The sequence below is a fragment of the Thamnophis elegans genome, chromosome 16, assembly GCF_009769535.1.
Source record: "Thamnophis elegans isolate rThaEle1 chromosome 16, rThaEle1.pri, whole genome shotgun sequence".
Taxonomy (NCBI): domain Eukaryota; kingdom Metazoa; phylum Chordata; class Lepidosauria; order Squamata; family Colubridae; genus Thamnophis; species Thamnophis elegans.
Genome location: NC_045556.1, coordinates 37,412,603 through 37,432,511, shown reverse-complemented (window position 1 = coordinate 37,432,511; position 19,909 = coordinate 37,412,603). Strand labels below are relative to the sequence as shown.

The 19,909-nt window shown below is 52.1% G+C and overlaps 1 protein-coding gene across 4 annotated transcripts in view; it reads right to left on the bottom strand.

Moving 5' to 3' along the window:
- Positions 1-19,909, bottom strand: part of GRIN1 (glutamate ionotropic receptor NMDA type subunit 1) — a 35,651-nt gene that overhangs the window by 4,484 nt on the left and 11,258 nt on the right. Inside the window, exons 4-20 of one of the 4 annotated variants that reach the window (XM_032233060.1) lie at positions 19,723-19,785; positions 18,735-18,835; positions 16,283-16,404; positions 15,688-15,862; positions 15,333-15,477; positions 15,023-15,106; positions 14,598-14,733; positions 14,011-14,138; positions 11,999-12,163; positions 11,068-11,186; positions 10,498-10,610; positions 9,870-10,018; positions 9,418-9,575; positions 8,857-9,018; positions 8,115-8,224; positions 6,405-6,550; positions 3,372-3,482 (exon numbers count right to left, since the gene is read on the bottom strand). In XM_032233060.1, the coding sequence (XP_032088951.1) occupies positions 3,372-3,482; positions 6,405-6,550; positions 8,115-8,224; positions 8,857-9,018; positions 9,418-9,575; positions 9,870-10,018; positions 10,498-10,610; positions 11,068-11,186; positions 11,999-12,163; positions 14,011-14,138; positions 14,598-14,733; positions 15,023-15,106; positions 15,333-15,477; positions 15,688-15,862; positions 16,283-16,404; positions 18,735-18,835; positions 19,723-19,785 (2,187 nt within the window). The remainder of the gene's footprint in view (positions 1-3,371; positions 3,483-6,404; positions 6,551-8,114; positions 8,225-8,856; positions 9,019-9,417; positions 9,576-9,869; positions 10,019-10,497; positions 10,611-11,067; positions 11,187-11,998; positions 12,164-14,010; positions 14,139-14,597; positions 14,734-15,022; positions 15,107-15,332; positions 15,478-15,687; positions 15,863-16,282; positions 16,405-18,734; positions 18,836-19,722; positions 19,786-19,909) is intronic. The other 3 variants (XM_032233062.1, XM_032233061.1, XM_032233063.1) reach the window with 3 other exon arrangements.

The following is a 19,909-nucleotide window of genomic DNA, read 5'->3' as shown; positions in this document are numbered from 1 at the left end:
GCCCAGGTAAGGCGGTGCCCTGCAAATGCCAGGCTCCCTTCCTGGAAAGGCCCTTGGCAAACAAGGCTACCCCAAGGGGCCTGCTGGCACGGCACAGTCCTGGGGAGTGGAGTTGGGGGCCTATTTGCAAGAGGCCACTGGGGGGGGGGGTCTGCCAGGAAGCCCAGTTGGAGAGTGCAAGGGCCAGAGGCACCCACTGCCAGCCAAGCACCCTTCAAAAGAGGGGCTGGGCGTGGGCCCCCCAGAGACACTCGGGGGAGGGGCTGTGCCCTCCCCATTTTACAGGGGTGCTCTCTGTTCCGGGCCAGATGCCCTCCCCTGCAGTCGTAATCTGGGCCCCCAGAGGCTGCTTGGGGCTTCCCCTCAGCCCATACCGCTGCTGCTCCTGGGCCTTCCCCATGGCCAGCCTTGGGGGCAGTGAGGGAGGGAAGCCATGCCTGACCCCCTCCGAGGCAGGGTCAAGTGGGGGGGGAACCCTTCCCTCAGAGAGAAGGGCGCTGAGCCTTCCTCCAGAGAGGCCTGGGTAGAGAAAGGGCTCCCCTGGGCCACATCACGCCCCCCCGGGGGAGGAAAGGGGGGTCCCTGCCTTCGGTCCCCTTGTGGGGGCCGTTTGATGGACGTTCAGGGAGAGCCACCACCTTAAAGATGGGGGGGGGGCTTTGGTTGGGCTTTTCTTCCCCACTTCAGTCCTCATCATGAAGGCCTGTGAGGGGAAGGGGGGGGGGAAGCAGGACAGGGCGTGGCTGTGGGCCACCTCAGTGGGAGGAAGGAGGCTTCAGGAGGGTCTTCCCAATGCCCAAAGCCCCCAGGCCTGCCTGAGAGGAAGGCCACCCCTTGAAGCCTGGCCTGGTCTTCTTGAGGGTGCCAGAAGGGGGCGCTCTCAGGAAAGGCTCAGAGGTGGGGAGAGAAACCCTGGGCGCCTTCTTCCCCTTTCTTTCCCAGGTGGGCTCTAGGGGGTCCGTGGGGGCCTTGTGGACCAGCACAGGCTCCCCCCTAGTTGCCCGATCCCCAAAGAGCTGCAGGGACTGTGAGTGGGGCAGCTCAACTGACAGGGCGGCTGCTTTTTTAAAAATAATATTTTTTTGGGTTCTCTATATACAATTAGAGGTATACATTCACATAGTTATTATTCTTTTTTTTTTTACATTCATAGTTCTTATACATTTGTCATTCCATTTATAGAATTGTAATATTCCATTTGGGTTGCTTTGTCTACCATCCCTCGCCTGTTTTGACACCTCCTTCTTCTCCCTTCCTTTTCTCCCTCCCTCCCTTCTCTACTTCCTTCCTCCTTTCCCTTCCTTCTTCCCTTACCTTTCCCCTCCTCCTCCTCTCTTCCTCTTCCCCTTCCTACCCTCTCTCCTTCTCCCTTCCTCTCCTCCTCTTTATCTTCCTTCCCTTCTCTTCCTCTCTCTCCCTCCCTCCCTTCTCTACTTTCTTCTTTCCTCGTCTCCTTTCCCTTCCTTCTCCCCTTACCTCTCCCCTACTTCTCTCTACCCCTTCCCCTTCCTACCCTCCCTCCTTCTCTTCTTCTCCCTTCCATCTTCCTCTCCTCACCTCTCTCTTCCTTCCCTCCTTTTCCTCTCATTTCCTCTCTTCCTTTCTTTTTCTATTGTTGCAAGTGTCTCTTCCAGCTCTTAATTTATATTTTCTTGGGGTGGTATTTCCGCAAACCCAAAAATCATTGAATATCATTTCTTCTTCCTTGTCCTTCTCTCTCTATTTTGTTTTTAAAAGGGGAGGGGCTGCTTTTGAAGCTGGTTTTCATTGGGGAGGAAGAAGTCTCCTTGCCCGGAGCGCCAATTTGGCTCGTGTCCTGGGACATACCTGCCCATAGATGGTGAGGGAGAAGTGGCCAGAGGACCTTCTGCTCGGGGTGGAGGGCTTCCCTGAGAGCTTTGCGGGGCCTGGGGAAGGAGGCCTTTGAAAGTGGCCCGAGCCCCTAGCGACTGCTCCGAGGGGCAGGGTGGGGTGCTGAACCTCTCCCTGAATGTCCTTCCTCCTTTGCAGGTTTTCTTTTTTTCTATCGGTTCACGACCGAGCCCAGTCTGCGGGCAGCAGGGGAAGCGTTCTCACTTCTCCTACCTTATCATTGGGGGTGGGTGGGTGGGTTACGGGGACTCCCCACTTTTCTGGTAGCTTCTTGCAGTTCAAAAAAAAAACCCCATTCTTATGATCTATACCCTCCCTTCAAAGGAAATTTTAAATAAAAATAAATATTTAAAAGTTTTATTTCAGCTCACTGCAAGAAATAGTTTTGTGAGCCAATTCCTGGTGTTGTGCTGCAGAGCAGAAAAGAGAAATTCCATTTCCTCCTTCCCAAACATTTCAACATGCAGTGGTACATGGGAATCCAGTCCAGGTCATGCAGATGGGAGATTCCCTCCCTTGCTTCATTTCTACATGCAACCCTGTGCCCCCTGGCCTGCTGAGGGGGGGGGGGGCTTGTTGAAAAGCAGAAAGCTGAGAGCAAGCATTTCCATGAGCCTCTCTTTCGACAGGGTGTTTGGGTTTAAAACAGAGGAGCATTTTTCTCATTGGGCTGGATTGCTAGGGTTTGGGGAAGATACACACCAACACACAGCAACAACTTTTGCTTTCTAGAACTCTACCACTCCAAAGAATTATTGATTGCCAGCCTGCACAGCTCATTCCGGAGTGTTACAAGCAGAGAGTATAGTTGCCTCTTATTGACACAAAAAGTAAAGTAAAAGAATTTTTCTTTTTTTAAAAAAAATGTCCTCTTTCTTTTGAAAAACACAAACAGAAGTTACAGGTAAAAGAATACAATGAACATGTGGCTCAGCGTGAGGTGAGACATTGCCCAGATTTAGAAGGGAAGAATTTAGAGGGAGGGGGGCTGTGAGTGCGGGAGGGGTCGGTAGCCGTTTTTAAGCATATAGGGGACAAACAGGGACACTCAGAAAACAGTGGGGGAGGGGAGAGCTGATTTTTGTTGGTATCGGTAAAGTGAGCAAAACTTAAACCACAATTCTAAACAGAATGAAAGAAAAGAATCCAAAATAAATAAATAAGTAAACTAGAACAAGGAACTCATTGCAGTTTTTTTTTCTTTCTTTCTCTAAACTCTTCTTCACAGGACACTTGCAAAGCATTCAAAACTTTCCTTTTGCCCTCTTCGGCTTTGAAACTTGCCAAGGGACACGGGACTGACTCACTGACTGACTGACTCACTGACTGACCGACCGACTGACTCTGGACGGACATGAGGCTATGGTAGGTCACACGGGTAGCTCCGGGATGGGTGTGTGGTAGTTGATGGGATGGTAGAAGAAGAAGAAGGAAAGAGAGAGAGAGAGAGAGAGAAAAGAAAGAGGGCACAATTGTTTTTTTATTTTTCTTCCTCTTACCGTGTCTTTGGATGACCTACGTCTCTTGAAGCTGGAGGCCAGGGTAGAGGTGATGGACCTAAATGTGGCTTTCTTTTTAGGGTCTGGTTCTGCTCTACCACTTTTTCTATCCTAAAATGAATATGTATATAAGCGATTAGATCTCCATTGGCTTGGTGGCTTGGATCTCTACACCTAGATGAACCCCATGTCACGATCCTGGATACATCTCTTGTCTGCCTTCTACGGCCAAGACAACGCCTACCATCTCCTGATGGCTCTCCGTCCCAGACATAACACCTGGCCCTGACCCTGGGCGGCTCGGGAATTACGCCAGGGCCGATCGGTCTGAAGGTCTCCTTTGGAACTAGGTTGAGATGGGGTGGAAAGGATCCCCTTGAGACGGGCACGGGGAGATGGGGGGGTGGTGGGCATGGGCGGGGGGAAAGGAGGGCAGAGCCAGCAGCTGGATTTCCGCTGCGTTTTATACACTCCGGAGGCCTTGGCTGCTCCACTGGCCTCCCCAGGAGGAACACGGACAGGGCATCATGGAAACACGATAGGGAAACATCTCACTCCCTGCCCCTTCCTTCCTTCCTTCCTTCCTTCCTTCCTTCCTTCCTTCCTTCCTTCCTTCCTTCCTTCCTTCCTGTCGCGTCTGGTCTAACTAGAGAGAGAGGTGAGACACTTTCACCTACCACTAAATAAAAATGCTCAGGGCCTTTTCTGAAGGTGAATCCTACGGCCACAAGAGAGAGAGAGGACTGCATTGGAAGAGAAGGTCATTGTATGTTAAAAAAAAGTATTCCAAAAACTTCAGTGATGCTTGGCGTAAAACTTGAACTGTTTTTTTTTTCAACGTAAAATAATAATATTTTTTTTTCTAAAAAAAAGAAGAAAACAACAAAAATCTCTTGAAATTAAAACTCAAAACAAGGAAAAGAAAAGGGAAATAAGCAAAGCATTACAATTCTGAATGATATTTAAGGATGCCAGGAACTCAAAGAAAACAGAATGGAGAGGGGAAAAAAAAAAGACAGCTGTTGGGTGGTAGGAAGTCAGACCTGGTCAACACTGTGGTGGTGGGGGGCTTGTTTTTCTTGTGGGGCAGGGTGAAGGGGGGGGGGCATCCCAGCCGATCCGAATTCTCCCCATTCTTTTTTTTTTTTTCTCTTTAACCCCTTTGGGAGAGGGAAAGGTGAAACCAGGTGTGGTTCTACCAGCCCGTGAACAGGGGGTGACCAAAAATGTATCCCACTGGTGCATGGGGCATGCGCGGGAGATACATTTCCTCCTCCTTTCCAGTTATTCTCCATGACTCCGACGCGCATGCACAGAAAAAGAAAACCTAGCAAGAGGAGGGGAGGGGAGGGGAGGGGGTTTCATTTTGGGTTTTCTTTTCTTTTCTTTTTTTTTTTTTTTTGCCTTTCCCATGGCATTGCCAAAAACAGCCATGGCAAAACTGTGAATTTTTTTCCCCAGGTAGCAAAATAAAAAACCAAACCAAAAAAAAAAAGTTAATAGATATATTTGCTTTTTTTTGTATATATATATATATTTATATTTTTTTTTTCTTGAAGAAAGAAATCTTTCCACTTGCCTACCTTCTAGTAATGTACCAGATACTAGTGGTCTGAGGAATCCTCCTGTGAAAAAGTCTTACATTGTCAAACGGATCTCTTAGCATCGTTTCTCTGTTTATTTATCACCCCTGGGGTGGCATGCTTGAGTTGACCGCCCCACAAGATTCGTTTTCCCCCCCCACCTCCCCATGGCCCAGGGGAGGACTTTTTTTCTAGAAAGTTGGCAAGTGAAAAATGGCAGTGACTAATGTGCTCTTGTTTTGGGTCAAACCCCCTTCTGCGTGGCTGCGGGGCGGGGGGCAGGGAGGTAAGGACTCCTGGGCGGCTCATGGAGGGTCGTGTGGGTGGGCGGCTTTGCATTAGCCGGCCCGGCTTGCCTTCTCCTGGTATCCCCACACCCGCCCGTCCCGTCCCACCCCGAGCCTCGAAGGGGCTTCAGCAGCTTCAGGTGCTGAAGCAGGTGGGAATGGGTCTGCCGGACCCCCTTCGCTTTCCCTCCTCTGCACAAGGGGCTCCGTTTGGCTGCCTGGCAAAGAAAAGGCTGTTGCACCGCTTCCCTTCTGCTCCTCTGGGAAAGGAGAGGAGGGGGGGGGTTGTGGGCACACCCTTTGTCAGGAAGGGCGTGGCACACCAGCGGGAAGTGCATGCCCTCATCTGGGATGCTGAAGGTGGCTGCTGGCACCCTCACTTGGCAACAGGCATTCTGATTGGGTGGGCGGCATTGGCATGAAGAGGAGTGGCAGATTTTGCCTTATGTCCTGTACAGACGGGGTGGGGTGGGGGTGGGGAATGCCAGTAACAGGAGCCGCTGACCGGATCCCGTTTGCTGGGATGTGAAAGAAGTGAGCGTGTTTGTTCGAAAGGTTGCCTCTAGGGGATAAATGGTGAGAATTGGGGGTGGCTGAGTGGAGATTTCCATCACTTCTACTCTCCTCTTCTGACAGCGGGCGGGGGGGGGGGATGCTAAAGGGACATTGGGTGGAACAAGGGCCGTGGATTGTGTGAATAGCTTTAGCCATGGAACTGTGCACTGGATCGCCTAAGCAGGCCTCCTTCCTGGAAGGGCTCCCCCACCCCCACCCCCCCACCGCAGCCTGACGGTGACGCCATCTTTCCTAGCGTTGGACTCCTGAATGGGCAGAACAGGAAACCGGAGGGGGTGGGAGGAGGAGGGGGGGCCCAGCCGGCAAGTGCAGCATTTGGGCCACAGCCAGGGAAAAAGAGGCTGGATTTGCAGAGCACCCCCACTGGCCTCCCCAGAAAGCAGGAGGTGGGCTTGGGGGGGCGTGTGTGTAACACCTCCCCTCCCCTCCTGCCCCCCATGGAACTGCTGCCTCGGTCAGTGGCAAGTGGGAAGGGAGGCCGCTGGGCATCCCCCGTAGCACGGTAGTCACTGATTGGGTGAAGTAATGGGAAACAAAAAAAACCGCACCTGTTTTGGAGGAGTTGCTCTAAAAACGGTCTGTCCTACCTGCAGGTTTTTCCGCCACACATTAACTGCCGCGAACGCCAGTTGCATCTGTTTCCTCCGGGCGTCTTTATGCCTTTTGTATGCTATTTCTATGAATATTAAAAATATCCCGGCCACAATACCTCCAGCCACCAGCATGAATACACCTGAAACAAGCAGGAAGGTTAACGCCACGGAGACACCCGGACGGAGGATGCGGGGCTTCCTCCCGCCGCCCTTTGAAAGCGCAGAAGCCTCCCTGCCATCCCTGGGAGGACATCTGGCATTTGCCAGGTTTCCAGAGCTGCGGTGCCAGCCTCCGACTGGGCTGCTCTTCTGAGTGGCAGGGGATAGGAGGGGAGCATCCCTGGCAACCTTTCCCAGGTCCTAAAGGGGTTGGGCCTTCAGGGATTTTGGATATCTGCGGGACCGCCTCCTGCCACATACCTCCCAACGACCTATAAGATCTCACAGGCTGGGCCTCCTCCGGGTGCCGTCGACCGGGCAATGCCGACTGGCGACCACTCGGGGGAGGTCTTTCTCTGTAGCTGCTCCGGCTCTGTGGAACGATCCGCCAGTGGAGATCCAGACCCTTCCCACTCTCTCGGCCTTCCGAAAAGCCACTAAAACCTGGCTGTTCCGGCAGGCCTGGGGCTGTTGACCCCATAATGAGGTCCAGTCCCATCTAGGATTGAGTGTATGGTGTGTTGCTTTTAAATCTATCTTTTCTTTTTCCTATATTTTAGTTTTTATTTTATTCTTGTATTTGTAAGCCGCACGGAGTCCTACGGGATTGGGTGGCATATAAATTTTATTAAATTCAAATTCAAAGTTTTCTTTCCTGGCTGAGGCCTTTGGGCATGCCCAGCTCCTCACTGGCATAGAGGCAAACTGTGCCCTATAATAGATGTGGGCAAAGGCTGGCTCATTTATTTATTTCTGCCGTGTTTCCGCAGCATATGCCGGAGGTGGTGAGCTGCATGCAACGAAATTTCATTTCGATATATGCCGATTAGTGTAAGGCTTAAATTGACGATCAAGCTACTGTAAACTCAAGCAACCGTTTGCTCCCTGATGAGCGGCATTCGAGCCGAGCCACATTTTATCCCATAGCTCCATGGCTCAGCTGGGGATATTCTAGCCGCCTCTTGACTCCAGCCGAGAGCTGCAGATGGTCTCAGCCAGGCAATCTTGGTAGCTGAGCATGCTCCCATTGTGGCCCTCGGCCACACTGAGCCCTCCGTATCGCTTTTCCACGTGGCAGACGGCACAGCCTGACGTCCGAATCTGGCTCTTGGCTCTAAAGGGCGACTTGAGGGAAGTGTGGGCTCGCTTCTGTTTCCCCAGAAACAAAACTCGGCCCAGTTCCACTAGGGGGCCTTTGTCCCCCCCCCAGGGGGGGGGTCTGCCTCACCTCCACGACCACCCCGTACATATAACTCTGCCCGTCGAAAACCTTTGTGTTTACGCTCCCTCATTTGTTAAGGCTGCTTTTGAATTGATAGGGCTTCAATTGCGCCAATCCAATCCAATTTGGTTAGTTTTTTCAGGCTGATCTAGAAAAAGGTTAATTCACTACAACCTTCATTAGGATCTTCTGCTTACGTGCCACTAAAGTCAAACATGCTTTGAGTTGGAAGAAATGAAGGAGAACTTTTTTTTTGAAAAGTTTGGGGAAAGGCCAAAGAAAAATTAGGAGATGGCGAAGCAGGTAGGAGGTGGCCGCCTTACCTGCCATGTTTTCGAAGGTGAGTGTTGCCGGAGCATTGCTGCGGGAATCACACTCCTGATATCTCACCCAAGTCTTGTCAAGCTCTTCCATGAAGCCGTTCTCGTGGAGGCTGGAAGCAGAAGAAGGGGGCGCGGATAATTCGCTGGGGAAGGAAGCTGATCCTGCTGAAACTATTGGGCTTCCTTCTGTGTCCCAGTATAACCTGAGCTAAGCTTTCCAAGGGGGAGAGGTTTAAACTGCGCCCCGTACTCTTCCCCCTTACCCCCCAGGAAGCATTTCCCCCTGCCCCCCCAAAAAAACTCCCCCACGGTGTTTTTATAGGATGACTGACAACTCTTCCCTGTTTCTTGTATCAGGATGGATTGACTTATTCCAGCCAGTGGCCACATAGTCAACAGAAGCAGACTGGAATGAGGCAGCGGCTGAAGGGTTGCAGTGAGTGAAGCAAGGAAATACAGAAACACTACTCCCTGCTGCCATCTAGCCCTCGCCTGGATGTTTGCACTCGTCTGAGTGAGCATCCTTAGTGAATAGCCCAGAGTGTGCTTGGGGTTCCGACTCAGAAATTTGCCAATGGCTGAACTCTAGGAAGCTTTGAAATCTAGTGTTTTGAGAAGCTTTCTATTGTCACGCTCAAAGGAGCATCCTGGCCTTGGATCCCACCCGCCCCCCCCCCTTCCCAAAGCCCTCTGCCCTCCCCCCTGCCCTTCCTCCCTCCCTCCCTCCCGACAGAGTACAGACTTCAGGATGGCCAGGGAGACATTCTGCTTCCATGGACTGTCTTTGCGCATGCCGATGCCGAAGCCGGAGCGGAAGAAGAGCTCTCCTGTGGTCACCAGGTCACACTTCTGCGAGGCTTCAAACTCTAGCACAGCCGAGTCCCAGATGAAAGCGTGGAGCTTGCTGTGGTGGGGATGGAAGGAGGCCCGTGAAGTAAAAGGGGAAGAGGTTGAAAGGAGGCACGACGAAGGAACCGGGCTGCCTCACAGGGAAACTCAGCCAGCCGCCCTCTGGGTCCACTGGTCAGAAGAGGGAACTGCCTGCTTTCTCGTTTCTGGGTGAGGAACCTACTGCGCCCGCTGCCTCTCCTGCGGGCAGGTGACCCCAAAGCAGTGGTGGGCTTAAGCTGGCTGCAGAGGGAGCCTCCGTGCTTGGGCTGCTTCCTTCAGCCGGGGAGTGGCTGGAGCTCTTTTCCTACTCTATGACTCTGAGAACTACGCGGACCCATCGTCGACTCCGGGAAAGAGACCCGAGAGGAGAGAGGCCGCGGGAGAGACAGGGCTGCTCTAGGCAAACACTTACTTGTCCCGAACAGCTTGGATGGCTTCGGCAGCACTTTCGTAATTGTGTTTCTCCATGTGCCGATACATAGTGCTTAGCTCCACCTGCCTCCGGAAATAAATGTCTACCGAGCTCTGCTTCACGGTGGCGTAGATGAACTTATCCGAAGGGTTTCGCAACTGGGAAACAAGAACAAGAAGATTTTTACCTTCTTGGCTTCCCCCCCTCCTCCCCCTCCTCGCTTTACCCTCCGTCAAATCTGAACCAGGGCCTTATTGCAGTGCAGCCTTCCTCACTGACCATTCTTGCTTTTGGTTCCTCTTATAGTGATAATAGTTAGAAACACACCCACTTTTCCTGGAACCCCTTTTCGGTTCTATGCAGTGAAATATTTGAGTGGCCTCTCCTGAGCCACAGGTGGGCCACCTGCCGAGCTGGGGGTCTGTTTGGGGGCAGTTTGCCGTTCTCGTTACCCGAGGATCGTTGATGCCCGTGATTCGTTCCTCCGGCCTGTCCAACACCAGGAAAGCAGCCAGGTTGGCAGTGTAAGAGGCCACGATAATCATGGCGAAACCAGCCCAGACCATGCCGAGGATCCGAGCTGAGAAACTTCTCGGGGCACCTGATGGAGTGGAGAGAGTAAAGAAAAAAAGGAATCTGTTGAAGTTGGAGAGGGAGGGAGGAAAAGTTTTCCCTGTGTTTGACATGGAACTTCATGACCCAAAAGGAAAAACGAGATCAAGGGAGGCATTCCCAGGGAGATCCTTCCACCCACGCCTCCTCTCTCCTCCCTGGTGAAAGCCTCCTAGCAATAGCAATAGCAGTTAGACTTATATACCGCTTCATAGGGCTTTCAGCCCTCTCTAAGCGGTTTACAGAGTCAGCATATCGCCCCCAACAACAATCCGGGTCCTCATTTCACCCACCTCGGAAGGATGGAAGGCTGAGTCAACCTTGAGCCGGTGAGATTAGAACCGCTGAACTGCAGATAACAGTCAGCTGAAGTGGCTGCAGTACTGCACTCTAACCACTGCGCCACCTCCTGCCCTCTGACGGCACAAAGCCACAGCCATTTCCCTCCCCAGGGGCTCTGAGGCTCACCTTCTCCGATGCCAGAGTTCAGAAGGACCCCCCAGGAAAACCACATGGCCGACGAAAGCGTCAGGGCGTCCTCTTCCTCTTCTTCACTGTTCACTTTGAATCGGCCGAAGGGACTGCAAAAGAGCAAGCGACACCCCTTGGCTGAGTTCTACCCCCATCTATCAAGGGCCACTGTGGGCACGGGGGTGCCCGTCGGTGCAGGAGCAGCTTCATCCCACTGCCTAAAAGCCCGAGGATTACCAAACAGGCCTTTAGACCTTCCGGCTGGGAAGAAAACTCCCAGGGTTTGAGCGGAATTTAAGCTTCAGGATGGCCCGGCCCTTCCCTCCAACTGGACGGGGCATAAACCACGCCATGGAAGCCTACCCTGAGACGATGAAGTGGCTGCTTAGTGAGTGGATGGCGAAGGCCTGTGGATTTTCCATCTTCAGCAACATCGCCGTCCACATCCTCGATCCCAGCATCTCCATTCGCAGAGGCTTTTCACGACCAGCCCCGACCCACCCACCCACCCACGGCCACACGCACCCACGGACCGTGTCCCCCTCCCCATTCTGAGGATTCCGGTACCTGAAACGGTCCAGCAGGTATAACATCACAGCCACCACGTGCACCGACAGCCCCACCAGGAGCCATAGGGTGCTCTGGAACGGTTGCATGAATGAATCCAGGGTGCTGCGGGGAATTTCCTGCAACACAGAAGGAGATCAGGGCTGGAAAAAGCTTGCAATGAGTGGACCGTCTCCAGCCAGAATCGGGAGATCTGGTCAGATCAACACGGCCTAGACCAGTTTCCCATCACTGCCACTCCAGTGCTGCTGGGAAATCCTCAGGCAGGGCAGGGAAGCGGAAACTCTTAACCCCGCCACTCTTGTCCCTTCACGGGGCAAGAGGAATTAAGGGATTGGCTGCCCCCAAACACGGAGGGTCCATTCAAGAGCCGTGGTAGCCACCCAGTGGTTAGCATGCAGTACTGCAGGCTATTTCTGCTGCCTGCCAGCTGCCTGCCTGCAGTTGGGCAGTTCGAATCTCACCGGCTCAAGGTTGACTCAGCCTTCCATCCTTCCGAGGTCGGAAAAATGAGGACCCAGAATGTTGGGGGGCCAGAGGCTGACTCTGTCAACCGCTTAGAGAGGGCTGTAAAAGCACTGCGAAGCGGTGTGTTAAGTGTTAAGGGTCGTTGCTATTGCTGTGTTTGTCATAACTGGCTGGGAAGCCAAAGGAGCTTCCACACCACATCAGAGAGGTTGTTGCTGTTAGATTTTATTTCTGCAGCTCCCCTTCCCTTATTTGTTAGGATTACAATTAATTTTGCCTGGGTATTATTGGACAAGGATGGCCTCATTCCAGAGGAGGCAGCCGTTGCTACAGGGCAGCCAGTGGCTGACCCTTGGCCCAGGCCCTTTTTGCTCAAGGCTCCATCTCTCCATCCTTAGCTGAGGGCCTGGGATTTGCTCCCACTGCTCTTTGTATTCTTGCCCTGTCGGTATCCGAGCCTTACCTTCTTGACGAGGATGGTCAGTCCTTGGTACTTAAAAGGCTTGGAAAACTCAATGTACTGAGCCCGCTCGTTGTTAATGGTCAGCGGTGCCACGATCATATCAGCCTGGCCACTGAGCAGCTCCCCCATCATCCCGTTCCACTCCTTCTTGTTGCTGTTATTCACCTGCAATTACAGCCCCGCCCAGGGTCATCCCACTGTACAGGTGTGTGCAAAAAGACCCTCTTCGATGGATGCCTGAGCTGTTCCCTCGGAGGTGAGTCTGGCCGCGAACGGCTTAGGAAGTCCGAGCAGAGAAGGGAAGGGAGGTGCCTAGTTACTATAGCTCCTAGTGAGCCTTGAGAGCGATTGATACGTGGAGTCTGCGCGCGCCCTGAGCGTGGTCGTCTCTTGCAGACATCCTGACCAGGGTGACCTTCTTTAAGGTACAAGCCAACATCCAAGCTCAGAGGGCACCCTAGACTCCGCAGATCAACCCAGCGCTTTAAACATTCTCTTTTCTCATAGAACATTTTATTTTCCATTTTCATAGCATATAATCACATGTATACTATTACATAGTCAGTATCAGATTGTATTATTAAGTAATTACATCAATTCATCTTACTATCAACTACCAAAGGGAAAAAAACCCAACCAGTTATTGGCTCTTCTGCTCTCCATACACCATATTTATACCTTATCCGACACTTTCTTCCCCCTCTCTCCTCCCCCTTTCTACATCCTTTCTTCCCTCCATCATTTTCTACTCTACTTCTCGTTCCTTTCTCCTTCTCCTCTCTCCCCTTACCACTCCTCATTGTACACTCATCTACCCCCCTTCACCCTCTCTCCTGTCCCTCTCTTCCTATCTTTCTTCTCTCCTCTGCTTCCTACTCTTCCTCTAATTCACTTGGTGTATTTCAGCTTCTGAGCAAACTCCCTTTTGTGTTGATGGTATTTATAATTCCATTTCAATATACATAAAAAAGAAAAAAACAGCAGTATACATGTACAATCATAATACCTTAAAATCCAACACTCCTCCTCCAACTTAGTAAACTCCGCTCCCTCCCCCTGTCCCCCCCAACCTTCCCCCCCCTGACTTCCCAGAACCAATACAAGGCTTTAAAAATTCTCTTCTGACGGTCAAAATATTGGGATCTCTTGGTCTTTGCTTAGTCAGGGGGGAACGGATGAAGCTGACACCCCCCTCCCGCCATTTCTTTTCTGAACTCCAGGCCAGTTGCTCCAGCCGCCAGCTGCACGTTAAGTGGGATCTCAAGCCAAGGCCTCTTTGGGGAATGCCTGCTGCGTTGCCTTTTCCAAGCCAGGTGAGTTAATACCTGCTGCATGCGAGGAATACCTGGCTAGTTCACTTAGCTGCCTCCACATCCTATCTGGAGTCTACAGGGCTTCACAATGCCTCACCTCCATGCCAGCTCTTGATACCGAACCCTGCCTGCTCCTCTGCCTTGCTATGGGTCCTTAACCCAAAAAAGAGCCGAGGTGGCACAGTGGTTAGGGTGCAGTACTGCAGGCCACTTCAGCTGACTGTTATCTGCAGTTCAGCGGTTCTAATCTCACGGCTTAGGGTTGACTCAGCCTTCCATCCTTCCGAGGTGGGTAAAATGAAGACCCGGATTGTTGTTGGGGGCAATATGCTGACTCTGTAAACCGCTTAGAGAGGGCTGAAAGCCCTATGAAGTGGTATATAAGTCTAACTGCTATTGCTATTACTATTGCTAATCCACTTGTTCTGGAAGCCGGCCTCTCTTTGGGCTTAAACCCCGTCATTCACCCCCGACCCTCCCTCTAAACTGAAACTAGGCAGCTGTTTCTGAGCTTGATTGGATGCTGACGGGTCCAACCTCCAGAGGTTGATTTAGGGTGATTGGGGTGGGCACGATGACTTGCCACCCCCTTTGAAAAATCAGCAAGAGTTATAAATCCGAAGCAAATTGAGGACTACTGCCCACTGCGACTGTTTTGGCTCAGTTCCCCTTAGACGGAGGGGAAGGCCGTATTCTTACCCGTTCTTGCGTGCCAAATTTACCGTCACCCACTAGATGAACTTCGTAGGTGAAATTCATCGTCTTCGCCAGCTTGATGAGTAAATCGATGCAGAAGCCGTAGCAGCATAACATCACGCTGGGCCGCCCTGTGTTGCAGGGAGGAAAGGAAAGGAAGGGAAAGATGGACCCCCGAAGATCCTACTCTGGGTCCCATGTGCACTAGGCAGCTTTCAGGATAGCTGCTTCCGGTTTCCATTTGTGAGGCGGCTGAGAAGAAGGTGGGGATAAGGGCAGGGAAACGCTGGGAGGAACTAGGCTCTTCGAACTAAATTTACACGACAGCCACATAAATATTTTGCATGTTGATCTAAAGCCCTCCTCTTTGTTCCAAAGAAAACTATCCAATATCAGTGGAAGCAAGTGAAGAAAATGGGTGGGGGGGGGGGTCCCTCACTATTCAACTTATGAAGTTGCTGGCAGTGAATTTTGCCAATGGAGAGGAAATGGAGAAGTCGCAGTCCTTCACCTTCAGTGGAGGGTCTGTTTTTGAGGGGTGGGGTGGGGTAATTCAGTTGTGGCTTTAGCTTCTGGGCCGAGGAATTCACCTGGCAAGGTCTCATTGGGCCCCGTACAGAGCACCTGCTGCACCAGTCCCCCCGTGCTGTTGAGCAACGGCTTGCACTTCCCGTCGGCCAGGGTGGGCTTCACGTAGACAAACGGCTCCTGGTGGATTGTGACTATCTGTGGAGAGAGAGGCCGGAAAGGCTTGTGGCCTCGGAGGAGCAGTCTGCTCGGGAGGAGGAAGGTTCAGCAGGGAAGGCGGGAGCCACAGCGAGCCCCGTCCCCATACCACTATCCCCCCCCCACCTGGCTGACTCCCAGTGACAGCCCTCGGATGCTCTCCCTGCCTTTCTCCCTCTCGGGTGGACCCAGCAGGGCAGCTCCTCCAGAAGCTGGCTTCAATTCCCCTCTTGGGAGTGAGGCCACAGAGCTTCCCCACACTGAGGCCAACTGGGCATCGCCACCCTACCTTGAGTTTCGTGGACATCTCGTAGCCCTGCGGCGTTTCTGTCTCCCCTCCCGGCCAGACGATCTTCCGGTCATTGGGCAGAAACTGTGAAGGGGCAGTTCGGGCACGACGGTTACAAACTGCTCCGCCAAGGCAGGGCTGGGCAGAGGCTTCTAGTGATGGCCAGGCAGGACGTGGTGGGGTGGGGCGGCATGCGTTTAGGCTGCCTTTAATGCTCTGGAAACCCACAGGAGGCCCGGAGCCCAGGGCCTTCCTTCCCAGAGCTGAAAGGAAGGGACGGGAAGGTCAAAGGAATGGGCTGAACACCTACGTGGCTCCCGTTGTAGACTCCGACTTGCACCAGTTTGTTGTTCTGGAGATTCATGACGCTGTAGTTGGCGTATTTTCTGTCCCCGTCTTCGTTAAACTCCACCCGGCCAGTCACGCCTTCTGCATATTTGGTCTGCATCAGCACCCTAAGAGAAGTTGCCTCCTTTAGGCTTTGCAGGCTGCCTTTCTGCCCCCTTCGCCTCTTTGGGGGGGGAAGGTCCAAGGGAAAGTATTCTGGGTGGTCTTGGGCAGATAGGTGAGCGCTTGGAACAGGCCCCGTGACGCAGCTGGACCTCCCTCCCTCCTCCCGCAGTGGCTGGGGCCCATGGCCTGAATGGCGGGCCTCCCGCTACTACCTTTTGAAGAGGGGCCCCGTCTTCCAGATGTTTGTGTTCCCCACACAGCCCCGGGGAGGGTCCGTGATGTTCTCTTTCTCAAACAAGTCGTGCACAGCCTGGGCCACCACGGCTACGGCGTCTCTGATGTGAGCGGATTCGTTCTTCCCGTTCATGAGCTGCAGGCCAATCAGTCCTGGAAGGGTCAAAGAGAAGAGACTCAGGAGATCCCCGCAGGGGAGCTCCGTTCCCGCTGGCCTCTGGGGCTTCTGAGCCTCTTACACTTCCACCTGCACCCCCAGAATCTGCTTGTCTGAGCGGGACTGCCTTTGATCCCGGAGGCTCTGCGCCTGGCCTTCGTTCCTGAGCCACCTGGTTGTTCTTCCCGCATGACATGATAAACAGGGGAAGATGAATCTCTCTGTTCTGCCCACACCGGGCGGGGCATGGCTGCAGTTTGCCCCATTCCTGCTGACCCTCCCCCCCATCTTGTCAATTCCCTCCTCTGGCAACCCAGAAGAGACAGGTCAGCAGAGCCCGCCTGGCGGCCGAGAGGAAGACCCTCGGGACCAGAAGCTGCGTGGCTTGAGAGGATGGTCGGGAGCAGGATGGATACCTTCTGGCGCATTGCGCAAGGCGTTGCCCGAGATCTCCCTTTCTCCCACCAGCCATACGTAACCCGGACCAGTCATGTTTTCTTTGGCTGCTGCCATATACACGGTGGTGGCATCGTCCTCGCTGGAAGAGAAGAGAGGTGGCACTGGCAAGGAACCCCTTGCCCTTCCTTAGTGCTCCCTTCCATGGACGCTTCTGCCAAGGGAAGCCCTTGAGGAGACCCCAGGGAGAGAGGGAAGCTCCCGGGGGCTTCTCCAGTGCAGGTTATTGGTCTGCCTTGGGCCCACTTCTAATTCTATTCCATTTCTATTTGTTAAATTTATAGGCCGCCCAATCCTGAAGGACTCCGGGCAGCTTACAGAAATAAAATTTTAAGAAAAAAGGTTAAAAAACAGACAAAGAGAGCAGATTAAAAGAAACACACCATGCACCCAGTCTAAGCGGGGCTGGACCTCGGTCAAGAGCTCAACAGCCCCAGGCCTTCCGGAATAGCCAGGTTTTGATAGCTTTTCGGAAGGCCATGAGAGTGGGTAGGGTCCGGATCTCTGGGGGTAGTTCATTCCACTTCGGGAGGGAGGCCTTAGGAAAGAATGCTTTCACAGACTGTCTGGCTGAAGGGGCCAATTATTGGATGGTTGGTGATCCCAGGGATTGAGAAGATCAGGGCCAAATGGCAAGTAGGCTAGGGAAATTGTCCCTTTTTGGGGAGAGGGCAGCCAAGGCTCCTCAAGGCCCTGCTTTCTCTTGGAACATTTCTGGAGTTGGGGAAGGTGGGAGACTCTCGCAAGGGTCTTTCTCTTAACACTCCCTTTGGGTGGAAAGAAACAGAGGGGGATTCTCCCTACAGAACCCTGGAGGTTTTCTCTACAGGGGAGCCGTCCAGCTGAACCTTTCAGTCCTCAGCTTCCGGTTCCCCCTTCAGCCAGTCGCAAAGGTGCCGGGTGGGTGAATCGCTCTGCATGAATTATGTCAGTAACTGCAAAAGCATGGAATCGTATGTTTCATTCAGCAATTCATTCTCTTTATGTAACGATCTCAGAGCTCATAGATAACTTGGCTCCTCAATTTAGAATTTTAGGGTTGGAGTTAACATGTTCAAGGGACTGGAAGTATAATCCTTTTAATTTTTAAAATGCAGGGCTATCAAACACAGCAGGGGCTTCATTCTGAGTAGACATGCAGAGGATTGCAATACTTTTCTTGGAAAGAAGTTTGAACTTTAAACGGTGGGTAACTTTTAATTTTAGCTCCGGTAAGAAATCCAGAAATTTGGAAACCATAGAATCATTGTCTACCGTTGGAAGGTCCCTCAGAGGTCTTCTAGTCCAGCCCCCTTCCCATGGCAGGAATCCTCAGGCCATCCCAGACCAACGGCTGGCCAACCTTGGCTTGAAAAATCTTCCAGGGACGCCCCCCCCCCCCCCCCCGTAGCTCCAGGTGGCAGACTATTCCTCTGGATTGACAGGTCAGGGAATTCCCCCTTATCTTGAGCTTGGTTCTCCCTCTGTAAAGCTCCCACCACTGGTTCTGGCCCTGTGATCAGGGCGCTTTGGGGAGAATGTGCGGGCCCCTCTTCCCTGGGACAGTCCTTTATCTACTGGAATCTTCCTCCAGGCCAGCCACACTTGGCTCCCTTAACTACTCTTCAGAGGGTTTGGCCTCCCCCTGGGTTGCTTTGATCAGCATCCCTTCCGGAGGTCCTCCTTGTACGGGGATGACCAGCACTGGACAGGATATTCCAGGCGTGGTCTGAGCAGGGAAGCCTGGAGGGGCTACCAGGTCTTACGATCTCGATCCTGTCCCTGGCGATGCGGTGGCTCTTTGGGCAGCTGCTGGCCTGCTCTCCTTTCTGGCCTGCCTCGGGAGCACCACTGGCACCTCTGCCATGCCTGTCTGTTCCTGGTCTCAGGGCAGAGAACATCCTTGTGTTCAGAATATTAGGCAGGGGGGCGTTGCCTGCTGGGCTGAGCTGTGCTCTCAGCCCCATCCATCCATCCATCCATCCATCCATCCGTTGATCGTGTGTGGCTAGCACCCAGGAGAGAGAGGGGGAGTAGAAGGCCTTCCCCCTCTGCAATTTCCTGAGGGAGGGCTGGGGGAGCCCAAAAGGAAGCCAAAGGATTTGGTCGCTGGAAGGATGGTGGTGCTGGTGCTGGTGGGACTGCTCCCATTCTACAGCCCCTCACTTTGGACTCTGTTGTCACCTGGCCAGGTGGGCATCTCTTTCCTGCCCCGTCTGTGGGCCTGGGGTTCCCCTTGTAAACTGTGCCAGTAACCAATCTGATTCCCATCCGGTGCATCATTTACCTCGCTTCTACTGCTTCTCGGTGGTGCAGGACAGGAAGGACCCCCAGGAATCAGGGGGCGGGGGCATCATTGCGCCCAGAGGCTCCAGCATCTGCGCCTGAGGCCTGGGTGCTGAAAGGCAGTTGGCGGTTAGGTGCAGTTCTTACCTTGCGGAGAGGATAATCACCCGAGCTTCCAGTTCCTTGGCTTCCAGCAGCAGTGAAGTCACGTTTTTTGTTCCTGGTTCAAACTGAAGCACCTTCTCAGCCTGCAATTGGTGTGAGCAAGAGGGATTAGTGCAAAGGCCTGAAAGCTGAGTCAGAACCATGCTTCCTAGGAGAGAGAATTCCATCCCTCTTCCAAAGCACTGCTAGGCATGGAAAGGAAGGGCAGAGGGAAGTTATTTTTTTCTTTTCTTTTCTCTTTTTTTTCTTTCTTTTCTTTTTCTCTTAGGGCTTTTTCCCCTTTCTTTGATATCAATCGATACTGTTTTCTCTTTTAATTTTTTTAAAAAAACTTTTGCACTGTGCATGCAGTCACTCAAGACTCAAAGAGAGGCGTGCATTTGTAGAGAAAAGAGGAAAAAAGGCATAGATGTATATATATATAAGTATCATCGATACATATTTGTTTATTTGCAATGCAATTGAAAACTCAAACCAGTGTTGTTTTTCAGAAAAACAAAACCAAAACGATAAACCAGGGGAAACTCAAAATTTTTGAAAATGCACAAGGTTCATCTTGGGGACGTGGGGAATCAAAGTGAAAGTTTCACACCAAGGAACCATTTCTTTTTGGCAGGGGGTGTGGGGGTGGGAGAAGAGGAAAGGAAAGGACAGCAGGAAGGGATTGGTTCAATTTTTCAAGAAAGAAAGAAAAAAAATACTTGCAAGTTGATTATTGCTTTACATGCATGTCTCCAAAACAAATATTTCCAGGGCTGGCTTGCTACATTTCCATTCTCAGGGTCAAACAAACTTATCCCAACATAAAATAACGTGCTACCAAAAACATGGAGTTTGCTCGCTTGCTCGGTACAGATTTTTTTTTTTTGATTCTGATTCCGATTTTTAATTAATTTTTCCTTGTGCCTGTGGCCAAGTTCGTCATTTTGCTAAGGTTGGTGGGCGGCGTGCATTGTCCATGCAAATATACCTTGGGTCCTCGCTTGCTGTCATAGGATAGTTGTTCGAGGCTGTCATAGTTCCTTTTTTTACTCTGATGAATAATGTGCACAGAAAAAATATGTAGACACAGAAGAATATTATAAACAGTTGAAAAAAAATGACGTGTAGTAAAGCAATCCAATATCCAACTCTTTCTCCACTCTTTGTGAAAAGGG